We start from the raw sequence: 13,803 nt of genomic DNA, 5'->3' as shown, positions 1-13,803 counted from the left end.
AAATTATTTGAAAACAAAAAAAATCATATATATAAAAAAATCAACGCCAAAGAGATTTAGCAAATGTAATTAAACAAATGGATACCTTGCATATACGTAATATTAATTACTAAATTGTTAAAAATTAATTATTGATAAAATTATTAAATTGTACAACGTGTAAAAAAATTTTTCGATCGTAATTACTACACGAAATAGTTTAACTTTATTTTTTTTTCAACTTTAGATGATACAATTTTTTTTCAAAGTCTAAATGTCATTCGCTTAAAGTCTAAATATTATATATCTTTATTATGAATTTAAAAATAAAAAATAAAAAAAAGAAATACTTTTTATTATTTTTTATATTTTTCATAATCTTCTCAATTCTCTGCGCATGTACCAATAATTTTGTGACATACTGTATATAGTTCGTTCACTCCGCAAGGGAAACCGGTAGATTGGTTGGTACAGAAAAAAAGATCTGTTGGATCCTTAGTAGTCTCATTAGTACAAATTTTTGAATTTGAATGGTTGATAAGTGAAAAGAATGTTATTTTTGTTTGTTTTCATTACGAATAACGTGTGTAATGTACCATATATTATTTAATTATATATATTTTATTATATATACATTTGTTTTGTTATGGATTATTTTTTTATAGTACAATAAAAGAAATCAACAAAAAAAACGATGTTTCTAATTTTCGATTAGATTTAGAATTCAAAAAAATAAAATAATATTTGCAGATTACATTTTAACAGAAAGTCTATTATAAATTATATATTGTATAATTATTTTCATAAATAATATTTATTTCTATTTGTATTTTGTTTATATTATATTTTTATTTTTATTATCATTTTATATTTATATTTTATATATAATTATACATAAATTTATATTAATTCATCGTATCACATTAATTCATTTGAGTTTACAATAATTTATAACAGAAATATAATGTAATTTAATTACATCAATAATAAATTGTTACTTTTTCTAACTCTCATTCAGAATGAATAATTATTTTTTATAATATAATTGTATGTAAGTAAAAAAGTCGAGATGACCATTTTCAAGACTGGTAGAATGAAAATTATTTTGTAATCTTCTTTTTTTATTTTTATATTTTTAACCAATCACATCAATGAACAGGTATAAACAGAGATGACTGGTCCGATCAGAGGTCTTCTAAAAAAATTTGTCGGAATCGTGAACGGTTTAGTCCTTGGGGCAAGACATTCTTCAGGCAAAGAGCTAGGGGAATACCTGCGAACTTGGGTTGCATTCTAATTGGTCAAAGTTTCTTAGTGGTGAAGGGAGACCGAAAGAAAACAGAAAAAAAAACCTTCCTTGAGAAACGAGCAAGAAAATTTCTAGTTCTAAATGTTATTTAAAAAAAAAAAAGAAATCAACGAAAACATAAACTTAAAAAATAAATAATAACAAAATAATGCATTTACAAAATAAATATTGGTAATAAAAGAAATATGCGATGAACTTACATAATAAATATAATTTTAGCCTATTGTATATATAATATCATAATATTATAATACGTAATAACATATTATATCCATATAATATTATTATTTATATATAATATTAATATATCAGTATTAATATTAATATTAATAATATTAACACTGTTATCATAATATTATAAAACACATGACAGAAAAAAACAATATACATAATTTATAATATTACGTATATATATATATAATATTATGCACACATAATAGATCAAAATATCATACACGCATATACATATGTGCACGCACATGCACGCACGCACATGCACGCACGCAGAAAAAAAATAAAAGATAAAAAATACTGTGGTCTCAATTAACATTTTCCTTTTACTTCTCCTTCTATCTGTAGAAACGAATGCAATCAAGGTCATCTACAGTAAGCAATGTAATAATTCCGTTATATAACAAAATGAGATTGAAAGAGAAGTTGCGTATCTGTCTCTCGAAATTATAAAAGAAATAAACAATATAAATAGATGCATAAGAAGTAATATGCATTATCGAGAGTGACTTCGATGATAGCATAAAACATGTCGCAGTATATTCGTCGTCAAAATGACGATGGTCAAATGGCGTGGTCGACCTCGAAGAGACACATCAAAGGGATGAGAGAGAATTTACATGGGTGAAAGTAAACCGGTAAACCGGCCATATCTGACCGTAACTAGTTAAATCTATGGTTCGTGAAACAAATCGTATCCATGAATCAACACATATAGTATATATGTACAAATATATGTATATGTATATACATATATATTTGTGTATATATATATATTGTGAAATCATGTCCATTAATAACACATACATCTATACGTAGAACATACATTCATATACGAAAAAATTATCATCGAAGATAAGTATTAATTTAAAAGGTAGATCATTATCCATAATTTATCGATCTATGAACAATTCGTTAGATGTAATAATTAACCTCGAATATTTTTCTTGTTAAACATTGTTTGCTTTATCTTACTTTATCTTTCTTTTCTTTTTTTAAAATATACGCATTATCATACATATACATTATGTATGCACAGATACATCATCGTACGATTGATAATAGACAAGATAACGTATTATGACAAACGAGTACATTTGTCCTGATAGATCTCTATTTGATCTAAACCTGTGTGAGCCTTATCGGTTTTTATTACATTGACTTATTATTAGACTAAAAAGTAGAATTAACAATCTAACGACCATCTCTGTCTATACGAAAATCCACAAACGAGTTTACTAAGGAAAGAACCGCAAACAATCATTAATGATAAAATGAGAAAATCGAGGAACACACATACACCTATTTAAGTAAGGATATAGAAGGATTTTATTTACCGTAACTGACGCGCGCTAACATCTTTGTATATCTGTTTACGTGTAGGTGCGCGCACATGCGTGTGTGTGTATATGTATGTGTAAATATATATGTATATATAAGTCTCTTTCATCAAACCGGAATACAGTTTTATCAGTTGCACTTGATCTTTTTCATTTATTTAAGCTTGGTTGACTGACTGTGACTATGAAATTTCTAAATATCTTTTCTTTTTTTTTGTTCTATAGCACGCCATAGAAATATATATATATATATATATATATATATATATATATATTTATTTATTAAGACATATTTATTAGGCACATCGAAAATAATAAACGATGAATGTCTAACTCAATAAAAAAAAATTAAAAAAAGTGAAAATATAGATCCCCACATATTTATATATACCTATTATTTGATCAGTATTAAAATCTGCCATTGTTAAAAATGTTTAACGATATAGAACCGACACGTCCAGACGATTCATAAAGAAAGAAATATTACTTATATAGATCAATTTTATTTGATTTTTTTTTTTTTTAAATAAATTTAAAAAAAAAAGATTTTATAACATGTTTGATTGTTTGTGTGCATGTGTATCTGTGGATTTCATAAATTATGTTAAATATATGACTTCCTTAATATTAGAATACTAATTTATTTTTATAGTTTTCAATTGTCCTTTTGTAAAAAGAAACATAATAACGAATATATACATATTTTCTGAATAATAAATAAAAAAAAGTAAAAAATATAAAAAAAGAAAGACAGTAAATGAACGTATATAGATATGTATATTTTTAAATACCTATTTCAGACATTTTATATATAGGTATATATGTATATCAGAAATCTTATACATATTTATGTATGCATGCATAGTACAGGACGAATCAAAAGTTCCTTGGTGAACTAAACATTTCTAGGTGATCTTAAAAATTAATTATTCTTTTTAATCTTAATTCTTATAAATTTCTATAAATCTCTTATTAAATCTTATAAATCTCTAAACTTTAAAAAAAGAAAGGAAGTAAAGAGTCTCGAAAAAAAATATAATTGATTTTTAAAATCGGATAGAAACTTTTTCTCCGCACTTTCTCGTATATTTTTACATGTGATATTTTAGGTCTATTTATATACGGGCATGCATGTATAGCAGAAATCTTATACATGTGTACATATATATATATATATATATATATATATATATATATATATATATATATATACATATATATATATATATACATATATATATATATGACATAAAAAGTATATATATATATATACATATATATATATATGACATAAAAAGTATATATATATATATACATATATATATATATATATATATGTATATATATATACATATACATATATGACATAAACTTATACTGCTGAGTATTACTGAGGTCAAATAAATGAAAAAAGTTCATATAAACTTAGTTCCAAAAATGCTTTATCGAAAAAATGTATGCTGTTTGGTTCCATACTTCTTTTGTGTGTGTGTGTTTAATAAATCTATTCTGAAAACGGAAAATTATGTGCACATGCGAATATACAGATATTATATCTATATAATGTAAGTCTAATATTACGAGTCATAATTCATAATTTGACGATAAGATGTATCTTTGAAGACAGATACAAATAATTTAAATCTTCTAACCATAAATAAGATGTTAATTACATTTTTCGACTGTCTGAGATTGAGACAGAAAAATAAATCCATTTGATACATTTAAACTGCTTATTTACTAAATATATAAGTAAGTACATATGAAAGGGAATTCCATGTACATCATAAACAGTGACGGATTTATTCATAGACGATGTAGGGGGTCTCTTCGGGTCTCGAAAGACTGGGGCCCAATCACTACACTATCAAGATATAGATTTATATTATATAATAAATTTAATTTAATATATAATCGTGGATATATCATTTTTATTTATACATTTTATTATTATGTATTTCTCAATTTATCATTTACGTGAATAATTTACGTGAAACGAGAAAATATAGATATATTATGGATAATTGATTTATTTTACCCAAAAAACTATTAACGCCTCGGGTCTCTTGAAAGTTAAATCCGCCAGTAGACATGAATGCACGATCGAGTGTTTGTACACCAAATATGCAAGCCATAAAATCGACTAGAATGGAAAATGATCCTGAATTACATTTTTTTCTACTCTTATACATTTTTTTGTGATTGATATCTCTACCGAGATATCAGACATTTTATCAGACACGATAGTTACACTATTAAATTTTGTGCTATGAATGAGCAAAAGTGAAATAGTGATTAATTAATTCGAATAAATATTACGAAAAAGCAATAAGGTGAATTTTTTTATTAGGAATTTCATTTATTAAAAAAAGGCATCGATCATTCTCGAGATATAAGAAATATAATTTATTTTCATATGGATTAAAAATAACAATATCAATTCATTTAACAATCAATAATTGATTTAAAATAATTAAGATAATTTTTTGTAAGAAATAAAATGTGAAGAGAATAAAAATTTTATTCCATATAAACAGAGTATATTTTTATATTTGAAAAAATTATTAATTCGATTAAAAAAAGCATATATTTGTCTTAAAAACTTTTTTACATTTATCATTGCGTTTACAATAAAATAAAAACGAAAAATATCGTCATCTTCGAAAATGTTTCTTTATTTTCTCTCAAAATGATAAACAATAACACACAATGGAATTAAATTTTAATTAAATTAAATATTCTCTATTTGTATAAAAATTCTCAGAATTTTTTTGAGATTGTTCAACTTTCTGTAATTTAAAAAAATTTTTTTTTTTTTTACTTATAAAATACATTAAAACAAACAACTTTTTCTAATGGAATTTTTCTATATTTGTAAATAACTTTTGAAAAGAAAAATAAATAAAAACGAAAAATGATGAAATTTTAAAAGATATTTTTTTTCACTCTCTTAGAATAAAAATGAATGTCAACAAAAATGGTGTTTCAGTCAGAAAAAAATTCTCTTCGTATATTTTATTTCTAGTTTTATTCTAATTTCATTCTAATCTTGGGGATTTCCGGATTCAAGATATTAGTAATTCTTTCGTAGAAAAAAATAAAATTGCAATGTTATAAAAAAAAAATTATTATTCAATAATTTTAAATATTAAATATATAGATATAAAATGTCCACTGGGTGAGTCATGATCGATCAGACGTTAAAACCATGGTAACGAAATATGAAACAAATAGAAAAGATTCGTTCATTCAACAATACATACAGTAGTTAATCAGAATACTTTTATAATAATTGTTAAATTGCAGTAATCATAAAAAATCACATAACAAAATATAATAATTACTATTTACTATTAAAATAATTTCTAATCATTGAAAATGACGACAATGGACGTCAAGGAAAGTAGCGAAGAGGATGAAGAAGAAACACAAGATATTTCACCGTTCAGTAAATTCGACGAAAGCATCGAAGTTCGTAATGCAGAAGAAATTAAAAGCCCTGTTAATCATCCAAGGCCACCGAGTTCAAGAAAAGGTCGAAGAAATTTTACGAACGACGGACTTGACATTTTAGAGGTTACCTCACCGCGGGAAAGGCGCGAATTTCGAAGGTAACAGCTATAATATAATTTATACTTATGTCAATTTTTGTTCATATAAAAAAAAAATCATATGAAATGAAAATTACAGTATAAATCTTATATTAGTATATAACTATATAATTGAAAAATATAAAAATAATATATATATTAAGTATAACGTACTTAATCAAGATTAATTTGCAGAAACAAATTAATAATTAAGTTTGTATAAAAAAATAAAATAAGATATTGTTGAGGATTAATATTTAGAATTTATTTTTTTAAATCTGTCTATAATTAAAGATATCCTGATCAAGAGAGATTCGGTAAATCATTAATGATCGGTAGCGATCCATCAGACAGCGAAGAGACAGATGACGATGATATCCAAGAATCAAGTATATCCAAACAAATGGAAATATATAATCCAAAAGAATTCGAAGATCTCAATGTATCAACCGAGTTAAAGGAACTCTTTCAGAATATTTCCAGGTATTACAGAATTTCTTTATAATAAAAAATCACATGAAACAATTTTTTTTTTCTTTTCTTCTAAAATAAGAATTAAAAACATTTATCTCATAAACTGATCATCAGGTATACACCACAAAAGATAGAATTGAATTACAAGTTGTTACCATTTATTCCTGACTATATACCAGCAGTCGGTGATATAGACGCCTTCATAAAAATACCTAGACCAGACGGAGTGGAGGATAAAATAGGTCTTGCTGTATTGGATGAACCTTGTACAGAACAATCCGACCCAGCTGTATTACATTTACAATTAAGAACTCATTGCAGAAGTGCTGGTGCACCTAGGCAAGCAGTGATAAAAAGAGTCGAGGATGCAGAAAAAAATGTTAAGGCTATAGAGAAATGGATCGAAGATATGAATCAACTTCACAGAAGTAAACATCCGCCTGCTGTACAGTTGACTAAAGCAATGCCTGATATCGACACGTTGATGCAACAATGGCCGCCGGATGTTGAAGATCAACTGAACGAGGCCCCACTTGATTTCACCATGCTCGATTGCGAATTATCACGTCTTGTTGATATTGTCTGCCATCTACTCGACATTCCTTCACATGATGGCTACAGACTTGAAAGTCTTCATACTCTTTTTACACTTTATTGCGAAATACGAAACGCAACATCGCAAAAAATATAAAAGTTTTATTTTATTTCATTTCACATCACAAAATTAATTATTATTTTATTATTATTAATAATTATTGTATATATCGTTTGTGAGTGCTAAATGTAAATTATACTTAGCATAGTATACAATCATATTAAGATAAATTATATTATAAATATCATATATCATCTTTATTTTAAATAAAAGTTAGCTCCTAAAGAATTATGATAATTTTAAAAAATAAATTAATTATATCTATATTTTGTTGTATGTACTCCATACATAATTTATTGTCTGCTATGTAACTTTAAAGTCACATAGTTTTTGAATTTTATTTCATTTTCTTTTTTTACACAAAATAAATTGTCATTTCATATTCAAAAAGGTTATTTGGTGAATATAAATTACTACACCTAGCATTATCTATAGTATAATATATAGCATATTATATGCTAATATAAATTATAGTATAACTTTCATTATATAAGTTCTGCTTTAAATGCTAACAAAACAGAAATTATTAAGAATTATGATAACCTTAAGAAAGGAATTAAGTTAATCATATCTACACTCTCTTCGTTCTATAAATATACATACATAATTTATTATCACGTATATTATATAATATAATATAGGAAGTTTTCGTAATCACTCCATTACATAATTAATTTGAAAACTCAAGTACGTTAGAAGTTAACATTTCTTTTTAATTATATTTAAACATTGATTGTGGCCAAGTCACAAATATGTATACACACACATGTACATATGTATATATATAAAGTAATAACGATAAGTGATAATCACGAACAAGGAAAACATGTGCAAAAAAGATGAAAGAAAAATTATCAACTCTTTGAAATATTCCATCAATTCATCATTAAAAACTGTTTGACTTAAATAAACCATCAAAAAATACACATATATAAATTATACGTATTAGGTGAAATTATATAAAAATTGTACATTATATGAATTATACATATTACGCAAATTAGACATATATATATGTATATATGAATATTAAATAAATATAAATTATATCTGAAATTAATACATATATATATATATATATACTACACACACACACAAATATTAATTATGTAATTAGATATAAACACTCAAGATGGCGTCCATTAAAATATAAGTACTAACATATAATTAAGGATACGATTAATATCGACAGCAGGTCGATTGCAGGTCTGCTTTTCAATCGTCTGTTACTAATTCAATCGACATATGCAAATATACGAGACCATTCTTCTCCCGCTCCTTTCCCTTTCCGCAATATTATTCTTATCCCTTCCACGTGGTCTAGTGTTAACGCATGCGTATATACCATTCTATTGCCCTCTCTCTTTCTCTCTTTTACTCACTTGCTTCCGGAACATCGTATATGATAAATGATTCAGAATTATGTGGTTTTGAATGAGTAATGCTTTATCTCTCTTTCTTATATGTCAGTCAGTATATCATTCGAAACTGTAGCATTAATACTTTCGTCTGTGAGATAATTTTTTCGTAATACGTTAATCACATAAATATTGAACTTTTATAAACAATAGTAATAATAATAATAATAATAATAAATATGAAAGCGTAACGTCAATAGTAAATAAAGTCGGTTTTCCAAAAAATATTAATAAGAAAAAATAAAATGACAAACAGTCCAACAACAACCCACATCAACGTTAGAATAAATAGCACCATTGACGAGACCGATGTATCTCTTAATAATGAAGACGTTGAAGAAAGACTTTTAAAACCTCGAAATAATTTCGCTTCTTACTCGAACGAGGATATCAACGTTAGATTTCGGGTAAGACAATCAACAGTTCTTATTTATTTCAATCAACAATTTTTCATTCCTTTTTTGGGGTCTCTTTATTCTCTTTGTTTGATAATAATCATCCTAACCTTACTTCGTATTCTATATCAATTCTTATTTATGATCTTCTTACGTTTGTGAATGAGGTCTATGGAAATCTTCGAAATGAAAAACTTTAAGAACTGATTGTTCTTTATTTGCTCATCTATGAACATAATAATAAATAATTTATGCACTTATAACAATTTTTTGTATACGCTATCTATAAACACCTTCTGTATTATTATATATTTTTTCATTCGTAGGATATTTGATTTACGAAAAATAATGGAATTGTTGTGAGAGCATTTTTAATTAAATATTTTAATTATTAAAGTATTTATCGTTGCATAAATAAAAATTTTAGTTTTTCTTGATTTTTGTTTTTAACAGAATGTTATTTATAATGGCATCTCCACGTGCAACATTATGGAAAGTCTTTCTAATCGACAGTCAAGAAGACTTAATAGTGGAGATATAAAACCAGGAGCAACTAATTTTCTCTCCATTAATTATGAGGTAGTTTTTTTATGTCTAAAATTGATAAGTATTATTATTGTATAGTTTTAAACAATGATTGATTTTAATTTTTTCCTAATTTAGAGTCTTGATTATGATCCCTGTGAAAACTATCTTCTTCAAGATGAAGAAAGAAAAAAGGGCTACAAATTTGTTGTTAAGAAGAATTTTGCAAGATGGTTCATCTTTTTGTTAATAGGAATCTGTACTGCCTTTATAGCATGTTTTGTAGATATTTCAATAGAACAATTATCAAATATAAAATATGGATGTCTAAAAACTTGTATCCTTGACTATTGAAATTTACATGATTTTTAATAAGACAATTTTTAATATAAAGACATTCTTACATATTATAACAGATGTAGATCACTGTGTGATTAATAATTGTTTATGGCTACCATATTTATTATGGTTAACTTCCAATCTAATACCAGTCTTAATAGGTGCTTTATTAGTATCCTATGTTGAACCTGTTGCAGCTGGTAGTGGCATTCCACAGGTGAAATGTTATTTAAATGGAATAAAAGTACCTCGAGTGGTACGAATTAAAACTTTAGCAGTTAAAATAATTGGTGTCATTTGCACTGTAGTAGGTGGATTAGCTGGAGGAAAGGTAATATTAGTGATTTATTTTGGCAATAATTTTAAATGAAAACGAAATCTACAATTATATTTTTTGCATTAATGAAAAAGGAAGGACCAATGATACACTCTGGAGCAGTAGTTGCTGCAGGAATATCTCAAGGAAAAAGTACAACATTTAAAAAGGATTTAGGAATCTTTAAATATTTCAGAGAAGATCATGAAAAAAGAGATTTTGTATCTGGCGGAGCAGCCAGTGGTGTATCAGCTGCTTTTGGTGCACCTATAGGTTAAAAATATTTTGTAGAATTATATATTTGCATATACATAGAAACTAACGAATATCAGTATATATTTTTATATATAGATCAATATTTTAGGTGGAGTTTTATTTAGTATTGAAGAAGGTACTAGCTTCTTTAATCAAAGTCTTACATGGAGAACATTTTTTGCTAGCATGATTACTACTTTCACATTGAACATTATTCTTAGCACATACCATGGACATCCTGGTGATCTTTCTTATCCAGGTTTATTAAATTTGGGAAAATTTGATTCAATACCATACCAAGTTTATGAAATTCCTTTATTTATGATAGTTGGAATAATAGGTGGTATTTTTGGTGCTTTGTGGAATCACATAAATTACAAAATTACATGTTTTCGATTAAAATATATAACGCAAAAATGGTTGAAAGTAATAGAAGCTCTTATAATTGCAATAATGAGTGCAACAATGGGATTTTTGATGATATATTTTCTTGATGATTGTAAACCAATTGGACAAGATCCTACTAAATTTCCTATTCGGATGTATTGTAAGGAAGGAGAGTACAGTGCAGTTGCTGCTTTATGGTTCCAAACACCAGAAAGTAGTGTGCGATCTTTATTTCATGATCCTAAAGGTATCCATAATAATATTGCATATTTTATAATACACTCTTGAAATGTAAGAATATTTATATTCTTTCTTTATAGGTTCTCACAACGATATAACATTGGCTATTTTTATTATACTTTATTTTATCCTAGCAGTTTTTACATTTGGATTATCTATGTCTAGTGGACTTTTTATACCGTCACTTCTAATTGGTTCTGCCTGGGGTAGACTTATAGGATCAGGATTATCAAAAATATGTCCAGATAGTGTAAGAAAAAATCCGAAAAAAAGATAGAGTATGTAATTTTAATATTTTACTCAAAGTGATATTTATTTTATTCACAACAGACGGTATTGGATCCTGGAAAATATGCTTTGTTAGGAGCTGCTGCACAATTAGGTGGAATTGTTAGAATGACAATCAGTTTAACTGCAATTTTGATTGAAGCAACTCAAGGGATATCTTTCGGTTTGCCTGTAATAATAGTTCTTATTATGGCAAAATGGGTAGGCGATTTCTTTAATGAGGTAAATAAATAAAAAATTATATAAAATTTAATAATCATAAAATATTGGCTAATTGAATCAGAGTCAATAAGCAATGCCAGAATTTTCAGTATTTTATATTTTATAATATTTTATATTGAAAATTTCAACATTATTTATTGGCCAAAATACAATACTATAAAAAAATACTATACAAAAATACTATAAAAAAAAATATACTAATATTATTCATTTAAATATAAAATATTGACAATTCCGATGTTACACTTATTGGCCAAATATTCTGAGTTCAGAGTCATGTGAAGTTGATTCGTAAGGCCAATTGCCTCTTATCCCCACTCTTTTATTTCCTCTTAACGGATTCTCGCTCCCACCATAGCAGTATTTTCGAGTGTCTGTTCACTGTTGCTACACTGCCACGCAACTACACTGCTATATCGTTCTTAAACAAAGAAATTATCTATCCATTATCTAAAATTAAAAATTTGAAATCATTAAAGAAGTAAATTTACTCTAATGGAAATATAGTAGTGATTGAATTTTCTTCTCCGTCGAAAAGTTTGCATGTTTACAGATTAAATAATTATATCAAATTATAAAATACATATAATTACAATTATCTAATAATAATTATTTAATAGGGCATTTATGATATTCATATACAAATGGCAGGAGTACCGTTATTACCCTGGGAGGCACCTCCTTTGTCAAATAATATATATGCTAGCGAAATTATGAGTCATCCTGTGGTAACTTTAAAAACTGTTGAAAATGTAGGACACATTGTGGAACTTTTAAAATGTATTTCATTTAATGGATTTCCTGTAGTAGATCCTCCAAACAGTGATCAGGTAATGCATTCTATAATCTATCCAACAAAAATTATAATTCTAACCTTATTGTTAATATTTTCAGAACGAAATACATTCTTATGGTCGATTTCGCGGACTAGTGCTACGTTCTCAGTTAATAGCACTTTTACAAAATAGAGTATTTAATGAATATGCAGAATTTTGGGAATCAACATTGGATATCAAAGTATTTCGTAAAGATTATCCACGATATCCATCTATCGAACAAGTTCATATTACAGAAGAAGAAAAAACATATACAATTGATTTAAGGCCTATTATGAATCCTTCTCCATATACATTACAACATGTTAGTATTTGTATTTTATAATAATATTTTGAAGAAAATAATTTTTATGTAAAAAAAAAATTTTTTTTCAGTCTGCTACACTGCCACGTGTTTTTAGACTTTTCAGAGCTTTAGGTCTTCGTCATTTACCTATTGTAAATGACACCAATGAGGTATATAATATTATGTATATAATGCTCACAATGTCATATGTTAATCATAAAATTAAATAATATTAATAATATTGATTATATAGGTAGTTGGAATGATTACACGAAAAGATGTTGCTAGATACAGAATATGGAAACATAGAGGTAGAATGGGATTGGATGAACTTTTAATTACTGACACTATATAAATTGATGATATTGAAGAAAAATTTTTTATGTTGAAAGGACGAAATTATTGTTGGTCAAATGCTTAATAATATTTTAGACTGTTATAATGATTTTTAGAAAAAGTACAAATATTCCTTTATGAGGTTAACATAGTTTAATTAAAATGGCACAATAAGCAATCTGCATATAGTATATAAAAATATGCGAATCGCTCAAAATATGTATATATATATGTGTATATATATACATATATATATATATATATATATATATATATATATATATATGCAAAGAAGTAAGATTTAATTATTAACAAATAATTCCCAGCCAAGCCATGACCATAATGTAAAAAACAGGTACACCGGAATGATAATTAATAATAA

At 26.0% G+C, this 13,803-nt stretch overlaps 2 protein-coding genes across 2 annotated transcripts; both read left to right on the top strand.

Annotated features, from left to right (window-relative positions):
• Nucleotides 1–6,202: 6,202 nt before the first annotated feature.
• Nucleotides 6,203–7,743, top strand: LOC124425414 (intraflagellar transport protein 46 homolog). The gene is made up of 3 exons (XM_046965708.1): nucleotides 6,203–6,470; nucleotides 6,744–6,932; nucleotides 7,038–7,743. The coding sequence occupies exons 1-3, from the start codon at nucleotides 6,238–6,240 to the stop codon at nucleotides 7,612–7,614; spliced, it is 999 nt and encodes a 332-aa protein (XP_046821664.1). The 5' UTR covers nucleotides 6,203–6,237; the 3' UTR covers nucleotides 7,615–7,743.
• A 1,223-nt stretch (nucleotides 7,744–8,966) lies between these two features.
• LOC124425485 (H(+)/Cl(-) exchange transporter 7) lies at nucleotides 8,967–13,686 on the top strand. The gene is made up of 12 exons (XM_046965860.1): nucleotides 8,967–9,403; nucleotides 9,845–9,970; nucleotides 10,055–10,253; nucleotides 10,333–10,586; nucleotides 10,667–10,844; nucleotides 10,936–11,460; nucleotides 11,534–11,703; nucleotides 11,784–11,963; nucleotides 12,584–12,793; nucleotides 12,858–13,103; nucleotides 13,175–13,255; nucleotides 13,339–13,686. The coding sequence occupies exons 1-12, from the start codon at nucleotides 9,242–9,244 to the stop codon at nucleotides 13,438–13,440; spliced, it is 2,433 nt and encodes an 810-aa protein (XP_046821816.1). The 5' UTR covers nucleotides 8,967–9,241; the 3' UTR covers nucleotides 13,441–13,686.
• Nucleotides 13,687–13,803: the final 117 nt, after the last annotated feature.

This window comes from Vespa crabro, chromosome 7 (genome assembly GCF_910589235.1).
Source record: "Vespa crabro chromosome 7, iyVesCrab1.2, whole genome shotgun sequence".
Classification (NCBI taxonomy): domain Eukaryota; kingdom Metazoa; phylum Arthropoda; class Insecta; order Hymenoptera; family Vespidae; genus Vespa; species Vespa crabro.
This window is presented reverse-complemented; position numbering and strand designations above follow the sequence as displayed.